Source organism: Punica granatum, chromosome 4 (assembly GCF_007655135.1).
Source record: "Punica granatum isolate Tunisia-2019 chromosome 4, ASM765513v2, whole genome shotgun sequence".
Taxonomy (NCBI): Eukaryota; Viridiplantae; Streptophyta; class Magnoliopsida; order Myrtales; family Lythraceae; genus Punica; species Punica granatum.
This window is the reverse complement of record NC_045130.1, coordinates 2,562,393-2,582,334: the sequence shown is the minus strand read 5'-3', so window position 1 is coordinate 2,582,334 and position 19,942 is coordinate 2,562,393. Positions and strand designations below refer to the sequence as shown.

The following is a 19,942-nucleotide window of genomic DNA, read 5'->3' as shown; positions in this document are numbered from 1 at the left end:
AGCTGCCAAACTGGTGCTCTCGGACCTGCCACAGCTCAAAAGCTTCTACCCAGGCAAATTTATTTCTCGACGGCCCTTGCTGGAAGATTTGATGATCTCTAACAGCAACATGGTTGCTTTTGACTCAAAGAAATCCAAAGCAGTAACCAGTAATGACAATCCAGCTGAACAACCTCTGTAGGTACAGGCTTCCAATGACCCTCTCTCTTCGCTAGATTATGAAAATTATCAATACTTACTAGATGAGCGGAATAGGAATAACGAGATCATCAAATGGGCTGGGATTATGAATGATGAAGCACGCACCTGGTGATCTTCCAATTTTTATAAGCTGTGATATATAAGTTTTGCATGATCTTGGCAGGGAACATTTCCCAAGGTGGAAACACTGCATATGCAACACAATGACAACATGAAGCAGATATGGAGTGGGCGACGTCATCCCAAGCTGACATCCTTGTCATCAGGGGTCCATTTCACGAACATTACAACTCTGAGAGTTGAGAATTGTCGCTCTTTGAAGAACATACTCACCCCAAACATGGTGGCGGAACTCCCGGGCCTTGCAACACTTGAGATTAGGGACTGTGAGATTCTGGAGGCAGTGATTGCAGAGGAGGAGAAAGCGAGAAATCCTATCACCATCAGGCTTTTGAGAGATATAACTCTAGACTCCTTGCCCATGTTGGTTAGCTTCTGCTCACAAAACTGCTTCACTGAATATCCATCTTTGATGAACGTGACCATAAAAAACTGTCCTGAAATGAGGGCATTCACTTCTCCTCACCTGAAAGAGAAAGCAGCGGATACGATGGGTGAAAACAGTGAAGAAGCATGCACAAATAGTGGTGATATTGACATCCCTTTCTTCAGTGAAATGGTGAGTTTCAATCCCAAATTTCCTAGCATATATATAGTACATGCTCTTTCTTTTCTTTTCTTTTTTCTTTTTTTTTTACATTAAATGCTTTAATATATATCTATCGCCGCAAGGTAATTCTTCTTGGCAACTTCATTGGAAACGGAAACTAACTTGATGATTGTACTTGATTTGTTCATGATTGGAATAATTTCTACTGTTCCATGGTCACATTTACTTGAAATTGAAGTGCATCCATTTCCATATGTGTTTTGAGTTTTATTTCGTGCAAAGAATGGAGGAAGAATTGTTTAGGATTGAATCTTGTCCGCGCAGTAATAATAGAGTTGAATGCAAAGTGCAGGTTCTTTTCCCTAGCTTGGAAATACTGGTGCTTTCTGACCTGGACAGCTTGAGCGTGATATGGCATGACTTACTCGCAGAGAAGTCATTTGATAAACTGAGGGACGTCAAGATCTATCATTGTGGAAAGCTGAAGAGAATATTTTCGCCCAAAACTACTCTTGAAAGATTCAGGAATATGAAGAAACTGAGTATAGATCATTGTGGTTCACTGGAAGTACTGTTCGACATCCGAGAGCATCGTCATGATCCCGTAATAAAGATGCTGCTGAGAGAGCTGTCTTTGTTTAGTTTGCCAGAGCTAATGAGCGTGTGGAATGCGGATATTGATGGAACCATCAGCTTTGAAGACCTGAAGGAAGTGCGGGTCACTGGATGTCCGAAACTCAAAATTCCGACAGGATTGCCCCTTGTACGGACTGAATGATGCAAAAGAAGGAGAAGGAGAAGGAGAAGGAGAATGTGGGAGTTGCTCATATTTCTACTTTCTTGGATTGCTGCTATTGGGAAAAAGATGACTAATTTATGTATGGTTGTGATGAAGGAACAATTTGCTGTAGTCAACACATGCATCATTTTGCTCAGTTTCTTCACTATGCTATCGGATCAAATTGTTGCATGACCTGACTCGGCATACTGAACATGTATACACCTTTATGTTGAATATAATGGCATATGGAAACATTTTGTTAATAGGTCCGGGTTTGATTTCGCTTTCAGTCGGGATCGATGTAAAGGTCAGTAAGCTTTCATAGGATCAATTTTATACTGAAATAAAAAAAAAATGGTTGAAAAGCGATATATATCTAATTATATATCTACCATAAGAAAGGAATGTTAATTTTATTAGTAAATAGAGGGAGAGGCTAATTATTAGAGCAGAGTCCTCACATCCTCTGCGACTGCGAGTCCTTAATTACATCCTCTGCTTCCTAATTCATTTTGCTCTTTTAACTATCCAATGAACCTCATGCCATGGGGCATTAAAAATGATACAGCTTCAATAATCTCGATGTACTCGCGTCAATATAGAACAATACTCTTTGTATCATCGTGTTCTTCAACGAAGAGGTATAAATAAATGTTTGTATGTCCCCTTCTGCATAGATTTAGTCATGTACAAGAAACAAGATCTTGTGGTGCTGGAAACTTTTCAATAGCATGAACGAATGGATGTGAATCCTACTTGAAGAATCTGGCACGTGAGAATCTCTACCCCCACCATGCTCTCATGTTCGATCCCCTGTACGGAATTGAATTTCCATTTCTGTGGCATCCAATTGGAACTCTCCATATAGGGGACCTTCTGGTCGCACCACCATGTGGTGTGTATTTTGGGTGGGCTTATAAATTATACCGATCATAAAAAATCTCGGGAATACAACTAGATACACACCAACACATTGCATGGAAATGTATCAATGCAATAGAAATTAGACTAAATTCCACGTATATTCTCTTTAATTTGGTTACGAGACAATGACAATGACAATTATGGGGAACGTCAATTTTTTTAAACGGGGTGTCACGTGGTGTCATTGTTCTATAATGAAATTACTGGGAGTAGCGACGTAATTTATTTCAATTTTTTATATTTCATTAATAACTTTCCAAGAGGTCAAAATGGAAGAACAAGAATGTCGGAAGATCTGGAAGGACACCTAAACGGAAAGGCAGGCATAACATGTACCAGATTCTGTACGTTTTGGTTTTGCACATACATGATGGGTCTCAAATTAAGCACATTTGGATCACCGTCCTTGACAACTATCTAGAGAAACTTTCATGCCTTTTCACAGGACGAGTTTGAGTTTCGTAATCTTATTGAGATTAAACATCATCAAATAAGGAAGAGTTGGATACGGCATCAATCATATATATGACAGATATCTCCCGAAAGAACAAGTTGTTGATCGTCAGATTCTCAACCTTTTGACAAAGATCGATCGATGGATTAAAAAAGAACAGATGAGTCAAACAAAAGATCGAAAAAACAGCAGGTCCTGAACTTTATGTTGCCCTCTCAAAAGTATGAGATGTTTTGATTCTTTACGCCATTTTCAGGTCCAGTAACTGGAAAAGGGAGGGAGGATCCTTAGTCATGGGGTATTCCACATACATACACACATACCCCTCAACTTGTCGATATTAATAACTATTATGTTCTTTTCCGTGACAGATTTCAGGAATCATCCCAAACAATTTTATTATCTTAGTTGATTAGATTATTATGATATTTTAAATGTGTATATCACCATGAAATCCACACCTGTCTTTCTCCCTCTAATTTTCTTTATTTAATTAGCATGTTGTGACTTAATCTTTTTTTTTCATTAATTAAAACTATAATCTTGTACCTTAGCAAATCCCTCGTGCAATACTCCCAGTTCCGACTAGCTAGATCTAGGAAAGGGCCCGGCCTGTGTTCTATATTCATGATCAAGATTTGAATTCAAGAATTTCAAAAAAAAATTGGCGTTGATGTGAACATATATAATTATTGACTCTATGGGTGCAAATGAGCCAAACCGGGCACGAATATGCTAAGCTCAAGCTCAGCTTGTTCATTAGTTCGCGACCCCAGGCTTGAGCTCGAGCTCACACAAGCCTAACTCTTTGAGCTTGGGCTTGGCTCATTGTATTTAACGAAGCCTTGGCTTGGTTCGTATAGGCTCGCCACGCCAGCAGAGCTCGACTTGTATAAGACTCGTGAGCTCGTATAGGCTCGTGAGCTCGAGCTCGCATGAGCTTGGATTGGTCTACTGTAATAACTCATAATATATATATAAATCTATAAGAATATGTATAAATAAAAAGATCGTTTAGGTTTATGAGTTTCACAAGCCGAATACCATTAAGCTCGACTCGGCTCGTTTAACTGTCGAGCTCGAGCCGAGCCAGGCCCGAGTTTTATAAGAGCGATCGGAAGCGAGCTTTCATCGAGTCGAGTCCGAACCATTCGTGGATGTCTCGACTCGTTTACACCTCTACATCAAAACCGTTCAGATTTTGACGTAGACTTCTTCATTCTTTTAAGTCGTAACTTCTTAGTCTTTCCGAAGAAGTACCAGTCAATGACAAGGACCATATTAATATGCGTTTTTTTTTTTGAGGACATATATATATTAGCATTATTGTAGTTTTATGGAAAAGAAAAGTACATAATGCTTAGGACTTCTGTGAAAGGAGGACGGGCCGATTCATGTCAGGCAACTTGGCGGACCGTTTACAATGAGATTGGAGAGGTTTTCCTCGTAAACGGCAAGTTCACCCCGATATATATCTCGGTGGTATTGTATTTCAATCAATTATGCCCGTCAATTTCCTTTGATTCCTTTGTGGATCCTCCTATAGTCAGTGTAGCAGTATAATGGCTTTTGTAGGGGTTCACTTTGCGTGCCCTTTGTGTATACAATCTTTTTTGCCATTTGATATAAAGCATTGGTCACAAAAAGGAAAAGAAAGAAAGAAAAAAAAAAGGGTATAAAGCAAAGTCAGTCCAAAACGTAAAAACCTTTTTATCAATCATCGGTGTTCCATAAGATTCATCCCGATATTTTTATATGTTATCTTACGGTTCCCATAAATTGTTGGGCCAGAAATTCTTTTAAAAATAAATATCCCTCTCAGATTCCATTTCTCATGGGAGCCATAAAGAGAAAGATGCTTATTAAAAGATTTATGAGACTCTTGTCTTAAAGCATACGGGATGTTAATTAATTTAGAGTGATTATATATAACTCCTTATGTATATTTATTTATATAAGATCATATGGAATTTGTTTTATATTTTAAGGAATTTAATATGTATATGAAAATGCAATATTTATTTTTCCGTGCAGTGGAAAATATTATATCATGTTCTAAAAGTATGTAGTAATTTGTCTAATTGATATTATACCAGATTATTACAAAGGAAGAAAGAAAACAATTGGTATAATTTTCTTCCTTACGGGAATGCTTATTACAATATATAAATAAAAATAAAAATCTACTTGATGGATAGGAAGTTAAAGAAAATAAATAGTAAATTCAAATGGAGAAACACAGTAAAAGTATTATAAGTTTTATGTTTTATGAACTTCAGTTCTATAAGTTTTATTTTGCAAAACCTACTCCTAAGTTTACTTCTTAGCACACTTTTGGTCCTATATGTTACCGACCGTCACAGAACAGTTGATGTGAACTTGAAGCAATTAGTTTTATCCACGTGGCGACTTATTATTGGTTTAAAATTAAAAATTTTAAAGAAGAATTCAAAATTAAAAAGAAATAAATAATAAATAAAATAAGTTAAAAAATAAATAACAAAATAAAATAAATTTTTAAAAAATAGATAATGAGGGCTTCCCTACCGGTCATCCCTCCCTCATGACGAGCCAGTCACAACTCCCTCCCGACGAGCTTGCCGGAGGCTGTTTGAGGCCACCGGGAGGGAAGGGTGACCGATAGGGGAGCCCTTCGATCTGGCTCTCTTCCGCTCCCTCTAGAGGGAGGAAGGAGAAGGAGGCCCAAATCGAGAGGTTAGGGAGGGAGACCTAGATCGAGGAGGCTCCCTTTCCAACCACCCATCCTTCTCGTTGACAATAGATGGAGGGGATGGGGCCCAAATCAAGAGGGTTCCCCTTTCGACAACCACTCCCTTTCCCTTTCTCTGTTTTTGCGGAGCGGCCAAGGTCACCTTAAAGGGAGTCCCTAATCTAGTCATTGTTGTCTGGCTAACACCTAGCCCCTAGGACTGGTCTGGGTGTTCAATTTTTTTTAATTAATTTATTTGTTTTTGATTTTTTATTTTTGTTTAATATTTTAAATTTTTAGCCAATGACAAGTCATCACATGGACAAAATTAATGCCATGAAGTCCACATTAGTAGCTCCATGATGGTCAGTAATGGATAGGACCAAAAGTATGCTATGAATCAACTTTAGAGGATTGATTTTGCAAAATAAAAATTATATGATTGAAATTCATAAAACGTAAAACTATAGAATTTCTATAGTACTTCTCCAACTATTTTTGTGCCATCCATTTTCATCATTTTCTCCCTCCTCTCTCTTTCACCCTCCATTCTCTCTCTCTTTCTTTTTTTATCCAATTAATTTGTTTTTTTTATAATTTTTGTAAATATCCATTCAATTTTAAAATTTTTAAAAATTGGCTACGTAATAATTTGTCGACTTGATAAAAGGAAAAAAAGAAATGATAAAAAGAATAAAACTCCCCCACCCTGAGACAATTATACTAAAGCAAAAGTGAACTAACTCCTTCCGAAACCTAATTTCCCTTTTTGATGCGCTGGATCATCATCATCTGGGAAAAGGGACGAAAGATATGGGCTTAATTTTCATTTTAGCCCGTCCATTTGATCACTCTATACATGTCCAACTCTGAATCATATGAAACTCTAAAGTGTTTGATCTAATGGTTAAGAAAGAGCTCATGTATTCATTCAATCGTGGGTTCGAGATTCCTTAGAACCATTGGAACGCTTTTAGTGTGATTACCCGCTCCATGTATCACTCGAGTTCACGGAGTCCCGGTGATTAGTTGGACGAAATCCAAACATCCCGGCCATGAAAAAAAAAAACTCTGAATCATACGTATTTTTCCTATTTAAAAAGAAAAGGATTTATGAATTTTAGAAAATATAACATCGGACAAATAATTACCATGGTGAAATTGAGGCGCTTGCTTAAATGATGACTGCATCGCAGGTGAAATAAAATAGAATTCACGTCCCGTCTACTATACTAATACTGACCATTGATCGGCCCATCAGCTGAGAAACTTGGAGATTGGCTACGCATAACCGTCTCGAAGACGGAACGATATCGTTTGCACTTTGCACTTTAAAGCGTATTGTGTAATGGGAGGGGGACATGCACGTCTGTGATAACAAATTCAATCCAATCTTTTGATAAAGAAAGTGACTCTTCTTGGTTGCGAGCGGCAGTTATGCAACATAGGAAAGAAAAGGCTGGCATATCAGTGATCAAGCATTTGCGCGTAGCAACCTTTCCTTCCTACTTTTAACTCTCATCTCCAACCTTGATTACTTCCACTTGTCTATTTGCCTTTACTCGATCCGTATCGAGGGTCACGGTCGACGTACATCGATCGGTAGCATATCCTCTTCCCCTTTACTTCGTATACAAGGGTTTATGTCGGTATATTAGAAAGGTTTGTGTCGGTATTATAAGTCATCAATGTATTTTTGCTACAATCTATAAATTTTGTCTTTTTTTTTTTGCTAAATTTTGTCGTTTTTTTTTTTTGCTCATATTATAAACGACGAGTCATCATATAATTAATAAAATACAGTGGAACATTTAACATATGGCCTCTATCATCCTCCTGCAAAGAGAACTGGACATCGTGACATATTGACACTGTAAATCGACTGGTCCCCAGAACCAGTGGCTATGAACATTACCAACTTATCAAGTCTTTTCTTCTCATCTATGGCTCGGGTTTAGATATATAGGCGATATTGCCCTCGAGAAAAGTAATATTTGAAAGCTCAATCAGAACATGATTCAACATAAAGATGCATATCAACTAGGGAAGAATAAAAAGGGCATGTTCATGAGAGCCATTTTGAGAGAGACAGACAGACAGCTCACATAGTCCAAATTAAAGCATGCCCCCCAAGAATTAGTGTATTTGATTTTAGAATTGAGTTGAGTTTTGATTTTAATTGGTTTTTAATGATTGTGATGTTGAATTATAAGAAAAAATGTGAAAAAGTAATGAATTGTTGAAAAAAAATAATTATTATATTGTTAAATAGTGAAAAAAGTAATGAATAATTAAGAAAATTTATTATTAAAAATTAAATTAAATAGTTAAAAATATTCAAAAATAATAATAATTATTATAATAATTATATTGTTTATTTTTATTATATAATGATTGAAGTTAAAATTAAAATTTTAAAATTAGATTGCGAAATTAATTTTGATTTTTTTTTTGGGAAAAATGTTGTTCCGACTATGACGTCAGCGGAAGATGCTACTGTGACGGATAGCAGAGGACATGAGATGACAGGGACCTGAACAGAATAAGAATAAGGGGGGAGGGACGCCCCCATTTCGATTTAAGGCACATAATCCTTCGCCAAATTTGTCAAACATCTTCCTCCCTCCCTCCCCTCCCCTCCCCTCCTTGAGCCCACAAACACAGAGCAAAAAAAAGGGGGGAAAAAAAACAATCATTTTTTTTGGCTCTGTTCTGTGTCTCTTTTCCTTTTGCTTCTGTTTCCTTTTCCTTTATTAGCCCAGTTGGTTTTATATTGTCAATGCTTGGTTGGGGGTGATGTGGTTCGTGCTTGTTGCTTTTAAGGGTGATGATCAGAGGAGTAGGAAAGAGTTTCTGAGAGTTCGAAAAACAACTCTTCGTGCTTTGAGGTTGCTCTGCTTGGGCTTCCATCATCGAGAGGTAATTCGAGCTGCTCTGCTTGTTTGCTGAGGAATTTGGGGAGTAATAACAGAAGGAAAAGTTTTTATTTTGGGACTCGTAGCGTCTCTAGTGTGAAACGAGCTTAAATGGGTCAACTTCAAGAAAAAGGATCCTGTGTTCCTCTTTTCTGAAACTGTTTCCTCCTCCATATCTCTCTTTTCTGTTTTGTGTGATCTCATGTTCTGTGTGCTCTTACCACTTCCCAGAATGATGAGATGGAGACTCGCCTAATTTTGTTTCCTTAACCCTGAATCCTTTTTCTGTTCCTCAGAATGTCCTGAGCTTTGTGGAGATTCCTGGTTTCTGTCCTGCTTCCTGTCCCTACTGCTCTGTGTGACATGGTCGTGAAACGCGGAGTGGGAGAAAATCCGTGGCAGGTTACTCCACTGTACAGCTTAGTGCCTGCTATCCGTACTTTCGTGCTGCTACCGATTAAATTTACATGCTTTGGAGGACATGATTGATTCGCTATCGCATTCTTGAAACCCCTTTTCCAATTTGTTTTCTCTTACTGTGACGATTCTGATGATCGGTATCCTCTTAGTGCCCCCTTTTTTGGATTAGTGAAAGTTACCCATTCTATACCATTAAAAAATAAGTACTTATTCTTCTGTTCCACTTTTGAGATACTGTTTGTCCATGAAGAACCTACACCTGGAAGTCCTGATGTTATTTGAAAATGTTTTTGTATCTCATCTCATGAGCTTTTCATGGAGAAGGAGATGTTATGGGATGATATCTTGAATCCGTAAATAATAAAAAGAATTCGTCTTAGCCAATGATTCTGCAGTCTGTTATGTTAGCACTCTGCACCTGCCATTTCTTGAGAATCAATATACAGTTTTTTATTCCCCTCTAAATTTTATAGTCCAACTAGATCAAAGTTGCCTTGATTAACTCGGCACTACGGATATGATTGTTAGTGCGTCTGCTTAATCTTGACAATATAATTCCAACTTTGTTTGGTGAAGTCTCCTATATAAAAGATGATTTTGTTTAAATTCAATACATTATTTTCCGTATCCAATCTCTTCTTGGTTCATATGTATATGCTCTGCCTGTTTTCACCCTCCCCCCTCCCCCGCGCCCCGCTCCGCTTTTTTTTTTTTTTTTCCCTTTCTATAACATGGTATGAATTATGAACTTCCTTTTGCTAACTTATTTACCTGTTTTCGTGCAGTTATGAATTCTCCTCTAACCCATCTTGCTGCCCCAGGAAGGCTGGGCATGTACGAGCCTCTAGACCAGTTTGGTTCGTGGGGAGAAGCCTTCAAAGGTGACAAGAGCCCGATCATGGATGCACCAATGATTGTACCTGCAGACTCTAGTTTGGACAAGAAGGTGAAAACTATAAATTGGAGCTTGCTGATTTATCATTTATTAATTTCTCCTCCAACATTATCTTTTATTCAAAGGGTTCTAATTCAGCCTTTCAATAAATTTAATTCTCCAGCAGTATGAGTATATTCCACATGAATCGGTGGAGAATTCCAGATACGATCAAGAAGCTAGCAAACCTGATAAGGTGATTTGATTGAATCGTTTTTTTCTGCATTGAAGGAGCCAATTTCATATTTCTGTTAAAGGGACAAAAATGTTGAGCAAATTCAAAATATCTTTTATTGTTGCATGAGCTTCTTCCTACATAAATCATTGACTTATTACTGAAGGTCAAGACTTACATTAGCTAATTTGCTATGTACCTCGAGACCAATTGATCTAAGCTGAGTACATATAACTCTGTAAGATCTTCCCTTCTACTAATATGAATGGTTGGATAAGTCAAAACACAATTCTTTCTTTTCCATATAAAAGGAAAAAGCATTTCAACTGGATACAGTTAGGAAAACCAGACCAATGTTCTTTGTATTATGTTCATACTGATGGGTTCATGATGGTTTAGCTACTGACTCGTTATGCCTAAAGCCGACTTATTACATCCTACTTTCGACAGTCTGCAATAGCATATTATGCAATCTCTTGTATAATGGCCAATGCTGTTTGCACAGGTACTGAGACGTCTAGCACAGAACCGTGAAGCTGCTCGCAAAAGTCGGCTTCGGAAAAAGGTAGAGAGGAATGGATGCAGCAACCAATTCCTCTTTTTTTTTGGGTTAAAGGAAAGTAGAATTCTTATTTTGAGGCCTGTGCAAGTTCATTACAGTTCAGTGTAATCTTGTAGGCTTACGTACAACAGCTGGAGTCAAGCCGTCTGAAGCTGGCACAATTGGAACAGGAACTCAACAAAGCTAGGCACCAGGTTTTTCCGATATCCTGCAGTAATTGAGCCCAGACTTAGATTTTCCATTATGAGAAGTACGGGAATATTTGATGTATATTTAACAAACTGTTGAATATTTGTGAAGGGCATGTACCTTGGTAATGGGATAGATACGGGCCTTGGATTCTCAAGAACGATGAACCCAGGTTCGTAAATCATGTGTTACTTTTAGGATCTGTTGTGCTAATATTTAAGTTCTGCAACATTATAACCACAACAAATTCTTAGTACTGTTGATTTATCTTATGAGTCACCACCTTCAAAGGTGAAATATATTATAATTTGGATAGCATCTCTTATCCCTTTATATATTTAACATCCCTGTGAAATGTTAAGCTCGAATGTAAGTTAAGTTGCTTTTAGTTATTTTCCGTCGTCAGTGAAATTACGCCTCCAAATCTTGCAGGGATTGCTGCCTTTGAGATGGAATATGTGCACTGGGTCGAAGAACAGCACAGAAAGATGTGCGAGCTAAGAAGTGCACTCCAAGCCCAAGTAGGAGATGTCGAGCTTCGTTTACTAGTTGATAATGGCTTGAAACATTATCAGGATCTTTTCCGAATGAAAGCAGACGCTGCAAAGGCTGATGTGTTCTACTTGATGTCGGGCACTTGGAGAACCTCTGCAGAACGGTTTTTCCTCTGGATTGGAGGATTCCGCCCGTCAGAGCTCTTGAACGTAATATTCATTCTTAAATAATCAGTTCCTGATTATCCAAAGTTTGAGCATAAAACATAGAGAACTTTGTTGGGCACAATGGACATGACGGCTAGTGATTGAATTCTTGCAGGTTCTAATACCACAGATTGAAACTTTGACTGAGCAGCAATTACTGGGTGTATGCAACCTGCGTCATTCATCTCAGCAAGCCGAAGACGCACTGTCGCAAGGGATGGACAAACTTCAGCAAACTTTAGCCCAGGAAGTGGCCGCTAATCAGTTGGGAGCGGGAAACTTCGGGTCTCAGGTGGCTGCAGCAATGGAGAAGCTCGAGGCCTTAGAGAACTTTGTTAGTCAGGTAACTGAAAATCTGGCAACGGTTAATTATATTTTCTTTTCGCGGAGCAATTCTTGCCTAGACCCAGTCTGACCATGAAAGATCTTTAAAAACATTGAATTTTCCGTTGTTTGAAGCAGGCAGATCACCTGAGGCAGCAGACGATGCTGCGCATGTCCCGGATCTTAACGACCCGGCAAGCAGCCCGAGTCTTGCTCGCTCTGGGAGAGTACTTCCATCGATTACGTGCTCTCAGCTCCCTCTGGGCCGCTCGCCCTTGTGATTCCACACAATCACTTAAAATTTAGACCTCATTTGTTACATGATGCAGTCAGCCCCGTGTATTTATGCCGAGACAGCACGAAAGAATGGGAGCCTTCACGGCTTTTGCAGTGTAGGCTGTATGCTTAAAGTCGGTCGTAATTTTGCGAAATTCTGTAGGTTGCGATGTTGTAAATATGAAGGGAATCGCTGGTAATGAAATGTTGTACAGTAGGGGAGTAATGAGTATCCTATTGCCTTCTGGTATTGTATATATAGCTTATTATTGATCTTTGTAACTACTACTCCTTTCGTGTTTGGTGCTCATTATTTTTAAAGCACTTGCCAATAAGTCTTGGGTCGACTGCCAATGGATTCCTAGTCAGGCATAAGCCCCGTTCGGGCGTCTCCCGGCGAGCAGATCAGACATCCTAGAAAACAATTTTGTGGAGAGCATGTAGAACGTTTTCCTTTTGTCTGACTAACCGTGAAATGGTTTTTCTTGAAAGACGGACAACCACTCGGATTGATATAGAGTCGTAGTTCAGCAAGAAACGCTGGGGCAAAATGGTAAATTGGGCTTGCCGCGGTTCCTCAACTGTCCACAAATTACCCGGGAAAATACCGGAAAAGAGGAAAAATGAAAGAAATTAAAAAAAGAAAAAAGAAAAAAGAGATTCAGTTATAGATTCCCTCTGCTGTTGTTGTTGTTGTTGTAGTCGTCGTTCTTCTTCTTCTTCTTCTTCTTCTTTTCGTCGTTGACTGATTGATAGTAGCTCCGACGGAAACCCTAACGTTTGATTCCGAAGACTGTAGTGATTGATTATTGATTGGGTTGGGGAGCTATGAGCAATCTGAGAACTCTGTGTCGGCCGCAGACGATGTTTGCTTCCTTTGTCTGTTGCAGGCACCAAGTGGGGTATTTGACCGGGGTTCCGTTTCAGAATCCAAATTTTGAGCCTCGGTTGAAATCGCCGTCGCCTCCCTCGTCTGTGGCGTCTCCCCAGGTGGACTCGCGGCGTCCACTTAGGGTGGTTGAGCAGAGGTTGAGGTCGTTTCGGCTGAACCAGAGGAGGACCATGACTAGGGCATCGAACTGGACGGAGGAGAAATCTCCCTACGAGACTCTTGGTACTTACTTTGCTCATCAACAATTGATTCTGTGAGCTGCTTCCAACGCTTAGATCTTCTGATTGAGTACTCCTGTTGCTGCTCCGAAGGGCAGTTTTTTCGATGTTGCTGATCGATTCGGTATTGCTCTCGATTATTTGGTTGAATAGTTATTGTAGTTTTTTGGTGGAAATGACTTCTTTTTTAGCAATAAGAAATTAAATACATAAGGATTAGCTTCTTTCTTCTTCTTTTTTCCTTTTCCTGCTCAAATGGGTCAAAAACTCAAAACATTGTAGCTAAGGGTCTTTTCTTTTTTTCATGTTAAAAGAGCTGGAAAGGGATGCTGATGAGGAGCAGATAAAGGTTGCCTATCGACGCCTCGCCAAGTATTATCATCCGGATGGTTAGTTCCTCTGTCTGAACGATGTTGCGTTAATAATATAATGTTACTGTATAATTAGCTCTGACTATATCATAATATGAAAGATGAAAATTGAGGGAATACTGACAGTGTTGCTGTTCTTGTCTGTATCAGCTGTTAATTCGAGTTTCTCTATGAAGTAGACTCTTTCTCGATAGAAAAACCTTATCATTGCTCCTTGTTAGTGGTAATCTTGGGTACGTGAACTGATGTAGTCTTCCTTGTCAAGTTTACGACGGCAGAGGGACACTCAAAGAAGGGGAAACAGCAGAAGCTAGATTCATTAAGATTCAGGCTGCTTATGAATTGCTTATAGATGACGAGAAACGGAGGCAGTACGATATGGATAATCGAGTTAACCCTATGAAGGCAAGATCTATGTTCCACTCGTTTGTTTTCTTTGCCACTCTCTCGCCACTTGAAATATAAGGAAGTCTGATATGATGAGATCATTCTTATTGGGATGCTGAGACATATAGCGCAACTTTTCCTCTTAATCCCCTATATGTTTTTTTTCTCTGTACCTTGTACATGCATTGATTCAGATCAGAGTTTTTAATCTTCATAATCCTGTAGTTAGATTGTTTTTTGGTCAATCTGATTTTGGAAAGCATCATCAGTTGGCGGATTTAACCTCATTCTTGTGCAAGTAGTGAGCTTAGGTTAAGGAGATTGCCTGGATCATTCACTTTGTTATTTTCTTGGTTGCAATTGAACGAGACGGATGTTTCATCCTCCCCCTTCTTCTCCAGGCATCTCAAGCGTGGATGGAGTGGCTTATGAAAAAGCGAAAAGCTTTTGATCAGCGTGGCGATATGGCCATTGCAGCTTGGGCTGAACAGCAGCAGCTTGAGATGAATCTTCGAGCACGCCGTCTTTCGCGTTCAAAGGTATTTCTATAATTTAACTGAAAACTAAGAAGAAAGTTTTTCTCTGGACTCCACTTTCCTCCTACATTTCGCACAGTTCTTGGCTGAAGTTTCCTGCAGTTCTTCTCTACACTAGTAGTTGTCTTACAATGACTTGTCGACCTGATGCCTTTGTAATTTTTTAAACTTGATCAGCAAACTGGTAATATTTAGGTAGTCGCATTGTTTGAATTTTTAAAAGTCATTACGATAACAAGCCCTTCACTGTTTAGGTTGATCCCGAAGAGGAAAAGAGACTACTCGCAAAAGAAAAGAAGGCATCAAGAGAACTCTTCAACAGCACTCTGAAACGACATACGCTTGTCTTAAAGAAGAGAGACTTGATGAGAAAGAAGGCGGAGGAGGAAAAGAAGAAAGTAATCGGCCAACTCTTAGCCGCAGAGGGCCTTGAGCTAGACACTGATGATGAATGATTGATGGACAAACACTGGAAGGCACAGCCAGGCGGAAAGTATGCCTGCTGAATTGCACGATCATTTTGGAATATCCCCAGTTCATAGTGAGCAATGCTGTGCGTAACGCAAAAGATTCATTTGAAAGAAATAGAAGTAAAAATTTGTATATATGATTACAATTGGAAAGTGAATGCAATATAGGTATTCTCTGTCTCACCCACTTATATTTTTCCTACTGGAGCCAACCTTGAGGGTCAGTGCGTTCCTCTCGTCAAGGACCATTCCTCTCTTGAGGACCATTCCGGATTTTGCGTTACCATGGCAACATCAAATCTCAGAGGCAGGATCAGCAACTGCCTATTCCCACGGTCTCGAAATATTCCATCTCATGAGCAACCGGTATCTTGTTCATTTTTTCAAGCCTGGTATTGGAATGAATATGCACGGGATGGAAGATTGTCATGGCGACATCATTTTCCCTTAGAACATAGTCAAATGGTTTAGGGACTTATGTATGTAGTCAATTACTGTATATCGAAGCACCGGACAAGACGAGCATCGACATGAATGATATCATATTTGAGCCTTTCAACCTCTGCAGAGACGACAGTATCAAGAGCTTACTGCAGCAGAAAAATAGAGGAGAAATGACGGGCAAATCGAACATGCAACCTTTTTAATCTAGAGTCAGACGCACTCCCGTTGGGCCACCAATCCACCTTGTTGCAAGATTTCGTCGAATGGTCCTTATCGATGGCATACAACTATATGACGGGCATTATATCACCCATAAAATAAATGGTATGTATCTACATGTACGTCTCATATCAAATATCACCCAGAAAATACACGATGCATATAGATCTATAAATATGTGCGTACAGATATGATGATGAAAAGAATGAGGTGCAATGTAGCCATTCATTAAATATTACTTTAGGGATCACTTTTGTCAGCTAACTTTCGGACTATTCAGGCAATTATACCTTCTAAATACACAAACGGGTACAACTCCATCGATAGCCCACAATCTTTAAAATTGCTCCACTGTCATCATCATATATAAGAGGCTCCTAATTAATGCTTTGAGAGATTCTACTTTAATTTCTCTCATATTCTTTAGCTAGGTTAGCATCTATCTATATATACTATAATTGAGAGACAGATAGGATGCTTGCTTTTTTTTTTTTTGGCTAAATGGATGCTTGCTATATTATGCTATATATAATACAATAAATTAATGTATATTATCATCAAGAATCACATCTTTTTAATTAATGTCTATCTTTTTGAAGGAGTTGTTCCATTGTTGAATGAATGAAATTACACAGCATCACGCTAGACCAGCCGAGTTGAACTCTAAATATTTAATTTATCGAGCTTACTATCCTGTCATGGAGCGAAAAAAATCGATCCAAGTTCGAAGAGAAGTTTCAGGGGTAGGGTAACCTTCTTCTACTGAGGGGGTTTCATGGGATTTGGACCGTTGATCGTGTTATGAGTACGACCAGGGTCAATAACGCGCGCGCGTGCCCACATATATATATTTATACATAGTCATTATTTATTCAGTTGATCTTTTAGATCAAAGCCCTAATCATCGAAAAATGGAGGCTAAACCTTCCCCTTAGGTGCCCAACTAAGATAGTAAAGCCTACTCACATCATATATAGTACTTATTATACTTTCATTACTATAAATGCCTAAAGAACTTTATGGTGGATTGAGATTGGTCCACAGAAATTTGCATTCTTATGGAAGTTCCCCACTTTTAAGGGACGACGGGCATTAGAAGGGGCGAAGGGGGGGCCCTAAAGGCACGTTAATTAGATAGTGGGGAATATGGAATCAAATAAAATTAGAGATCAAGTGGAAGTCCTACCACTCTAGCTAGGGTTTCCATATATTGCGTCAAAAAGCAACAGCAACCGAGACGCTTGTAACTCTCCTGGCCCGACTCGTCGAGAAGCTATCATGAACTTGTTGAACCTCTACTCGCTCGATTCTATCACCCTTAGCTCAAATCTGGCATGCACGATGTTAGATCCTTTTAGAAATAGATAAATATGATTATTTACAGCTTTCTGATATATGTGCATTTTAGAATATTTCGCATGAATATATATGTATATGTATATGATGAGTTATTAAGGTTAACGTTTGTGTTGTGCGAACTTGTCGCGAACTAATTCTCACAAAGGACGCGATGCTTTGGTCAAAAGACGACTGTAAACAAAAGAATCCTAAAGGACAAAAGGAATGGGCTTACAGGAATATGATAATCGGGTCACTTCTAATATATCATCACTAGCTACGACCATCATCATGCCATATCCTTGAATCCCTTAGCTTTTTCAATAGAAAATGATACATACGATGCTATCCGTACATATATATTGGGAGAGATAAAAGAAAGAAAAGAAGATGTTGTTCCAAATATATCGAAATGAGATTAAAATCGCGAGAAATCGAAAAATAACGGCATCAAATATACGTAGTAACACCCTCAAACGGAGAGAAACATCAACGGACAGAGCGAGAGTATTCACTAGATCGAAAAATCGGAAACTACAACCAAGATATCACTCATGTTTTCCAAGCTCCCTTATAGACCCGAACCTCACAGAGAAGAGTCTTTTCTGACCTCTCAAATCTCTTATCTTTCCACTCTAAAACCCAAGAGTTATGGAGAAAATATTCCCGAGAGAATTCCCGAAAGATCTCACTCAACACTCATCGTCCTCGCAACGTTGTTCACTCGAGTACAATAATCATTTCCTATATATAGATATAAGACCCCACCATATCTCAAAGATATTCTGAATCCCCCTAGAATTTTCCCTTTTTAAATAATCTAAATATATCTTAGAAATATCCATAATATCTTATAGGAATATTTCACTCTTCAAATATTTAAAAGATACAATGAAATCCCTAGAAAATAGGAAATATATTGCCCATTTCTATTTTTGACCGATCTCGTAGCCACCTAGCGTGTCTTCAATTCTTTGAGTCTTTACGGCTTAATGCGAGACACCTCTAATAGAAGAAGACTCAAATAGGCTCTCGATATGTAAAAATAATTAGAAGAAACTCAAGTACTACAATTACGTTTGGTACACTGAAATGGAACAGAATTGAACGACTGATTTTCATTAAGAAAAATATAATTATACTGAGAGAATATACTCTTTTTTTGTGTTAAACTTGAACACATACAAGAGAATTAATTAAAAATATAATTTTATTTCTACCAAAAAAGATAGAGAAAATTGTCAAATACACCCTGAAAAATGGACTTTACATTAAACGTGCCATCAAATTACTTTTTACATCACATAAAACCTTGACCGTTGGAACGCATGCCTTAGGAGACCTTTTTTCTAGAACTGGACGGAATCGCCCAACGTGGCATTATTTATTGTTTGTTTGTTTCTCTCTCCCTTTGTTTGAATTTTTTAATTATAAAGTGAACACGAAACTTTTTATTTTTAGAAATTGACACCAATTATTCTCTCCTTTCTTTTATATCTACCTCATCTCTCTTATGCGTTTTTCCTCCCCCTCCATTCCACTCCCTTCTACTCCACCCCACTGCCACCAACCCTAATTTTACCTCTTTAATTTTTTCTTTTTTCAATTTCTGAGAAATGATGTTGCGAATCGAAGCACAAGGACTTCGATCGAAGGCAGTTGCTCTGATCAAGGCACAAAGGGCTTTGATCGAAGCCCTTGTGCTGCAAATTGCACTAGCAAGCTCCGATCACAAGCTCCGCTCCCCAGGAGGGCTTCAATTGAACCAATTCCTCTCCGCCTCCACTCCCAGCCGCCTCCTCCACGTCTCGTCCCACATTCACCAAACCCTTACCTCCGCGCCATCTAGGAACCCAACAACTCTCAGTAGCTTTCCTCGGCTCGCCGCATCTCCTCTGTTTCATTACCCCACAATGGTATCCTCGGTTTTTCCTTCCGCAGTCTCTGTGAGTCAATTGTAAATTCTTCTTCTTTTTGTCCAATGTGTATGTATTAGTGAGTGAGGAATGTTGGTTATTGATGTCAATATGAAGTTAGTCCAAGTGCGAGGAGTGTCGTCGAGAGACCGAAGGAGCAAGAGGACGCTGATGACGCCTGTTGTTTCCAAGGTCAAGAAGACCAAGACGAAGTTCTACTCACATGTTGTCAGGTCTTACAAATAAAGGTTTAGGGTAATGAATAATGGGAGCATTAGGTGCAGGAAGGAAGGCAAAAGGCACAATGCCTGTTTGAAGGTTTGATTCCATTTTCCTTCCATTCCCTTTTAATCACAATCTAGTCGAATATAGTGTGAATTGTGAACCGAGAGTCATCGGGTTCCTGGATGGCACAGAAGTGAGGGTTTGGTGAATGTGGGACGGGGCATAGAGGAGGAGGCGACAGGGAGTGAAGGTGGAGAGGAATTGGTTCGACTGAAGCCCTTCCAGGGAGCGAAGCTTATGATCAAAGCTTGCTGGTGCAATTGTCAACACAAGGGCTTTGATTAAAGCCCTTTGTGCCTCAAATTAGAGCAGCGGCCTTCGATCGAAGTCCTTGTACTTTGATTCACGAAATCATTGCTCAAAAATTGAAAAAGAAAAAATTAAAGAGGTGAAATTGGGGTTGGTAGCAGTAGGGTAGAGCTGAAGGGAGTGGAATAGAAGGGGAGAAAAAACACATGAGAGAGATGGTGCAGAAATAAGAGAGGAGAGAAGAATTATGGTCATTTTCTAAAAATAAAAAGTTTCGGGTTTATTTTATAATTAAAAAATTCAAACAAAAGGGAAAGAGAAAGAAACAAACAATAAACAATGTCACGTTGGACGATTCCATCCAATTCTTAACGCAAGCAA

At 38.9% G+C, this 19,942-nt stretch overlaps 3 protein-coding genes across 8 annotated transcripts; all 3 read left to right on the top strand.

Moving 5' to 3' along the window:
- Positions 1 to 232: 232 nt before the first annotated feature.
- LOC116203949 (disease resistance protein RPS2-like) lies at positions 233 to 1,917 on the top strand. The gene is made up of 2 exons (XM_031535940.1): positions 233 to 880; positions 1,224 to 1,917. Exons 1-2 carry the CDS (start codon positions 395 to 397, stop codon positions 1,647 to 1,649), a joined length of 912 nt encoding a protein of 303 aa, XP_031391800.1. The 5' UTR covers positions 233 to 394; the 3' UTR covers positions 1,650 to 1,917.
- A 6,405-nt stretch (positions 1,918 to 8,322) lies between these two features.
- On the top strand, positions 8,323 to 12,560 carry LOC116204964 (transcription factor TGA1-like). 6 transcript variants are annotated; one of them, XM_031537357.1, is made up of 10 exons: positions 8,323 to 8,659; positions 8,952 to 9,073; positions 9,861 to 10,021; positions 10,137 to 10,205; positions 10,690 to 10,749; positions 10,863 to 10,940; positions 11,047 to 11,107; positions 11,368 to 11,639; positions 11,752 to 11,979; positions 12,099 to 12,560. In XM_031537357.1, exons 2-10 carry the CDS (start codon positions 9,019 to 9,021, stop codon positions 12,264 to 12,266), a joined length of 1,152 nt encoding a protein of 383 aa, XP_031393217.1. In that variant the 5' UTR covers positions 8,323 to 8,659; positions 8,952 to 9,018; the 3' UTR covers positions 12,267 to 12,560. The 6 variants fall into 6 exon arrangements, with proteins under 6 accessions (XP_031393217.1, XP_031393216.1, XP_031393219.1 ...); XM_031537356.1 differs by having other exon boundaries at positions 8,324 to 8,659; positions 10,134 to 10,205; XM_031537359.1 differs by having other exon boundaries at positions 8,325 to 8,659; positions 8,952 to 9,053; positions 10,134 to 10,205.
- A 288-nt stretch (positions 12,561 to 12,848) lies between these two features.
- LOC116204965 (dnaJ homolog subfamily C member 8) lies at positions 12,849 to 15,307 on the top strand. Its single transcript, XM_031537362.1, has 5 exons — positions 12,849 to 13,350; positions 13,661 to 13,735; positions 13,983 to 14,122; positions 14,506 to 14,643; positions 14,895 to 15,307. The coding sequence occupies exons 1-5, from the start codon at positions 13,065 to 13,067 to the stop codon at positions 15,093 to 15,095; spliced, it is 840 nt and encodes a 279-aa protein (XP_031393222.1). The 5' UTR covers positions 12,849 to 13,064; the 3' UTR covers positions 15,096 to 15,307.
- The last annotated feature ends 4,635 nt before the right edge of the window (positions 15,308 to 19,942 follow it).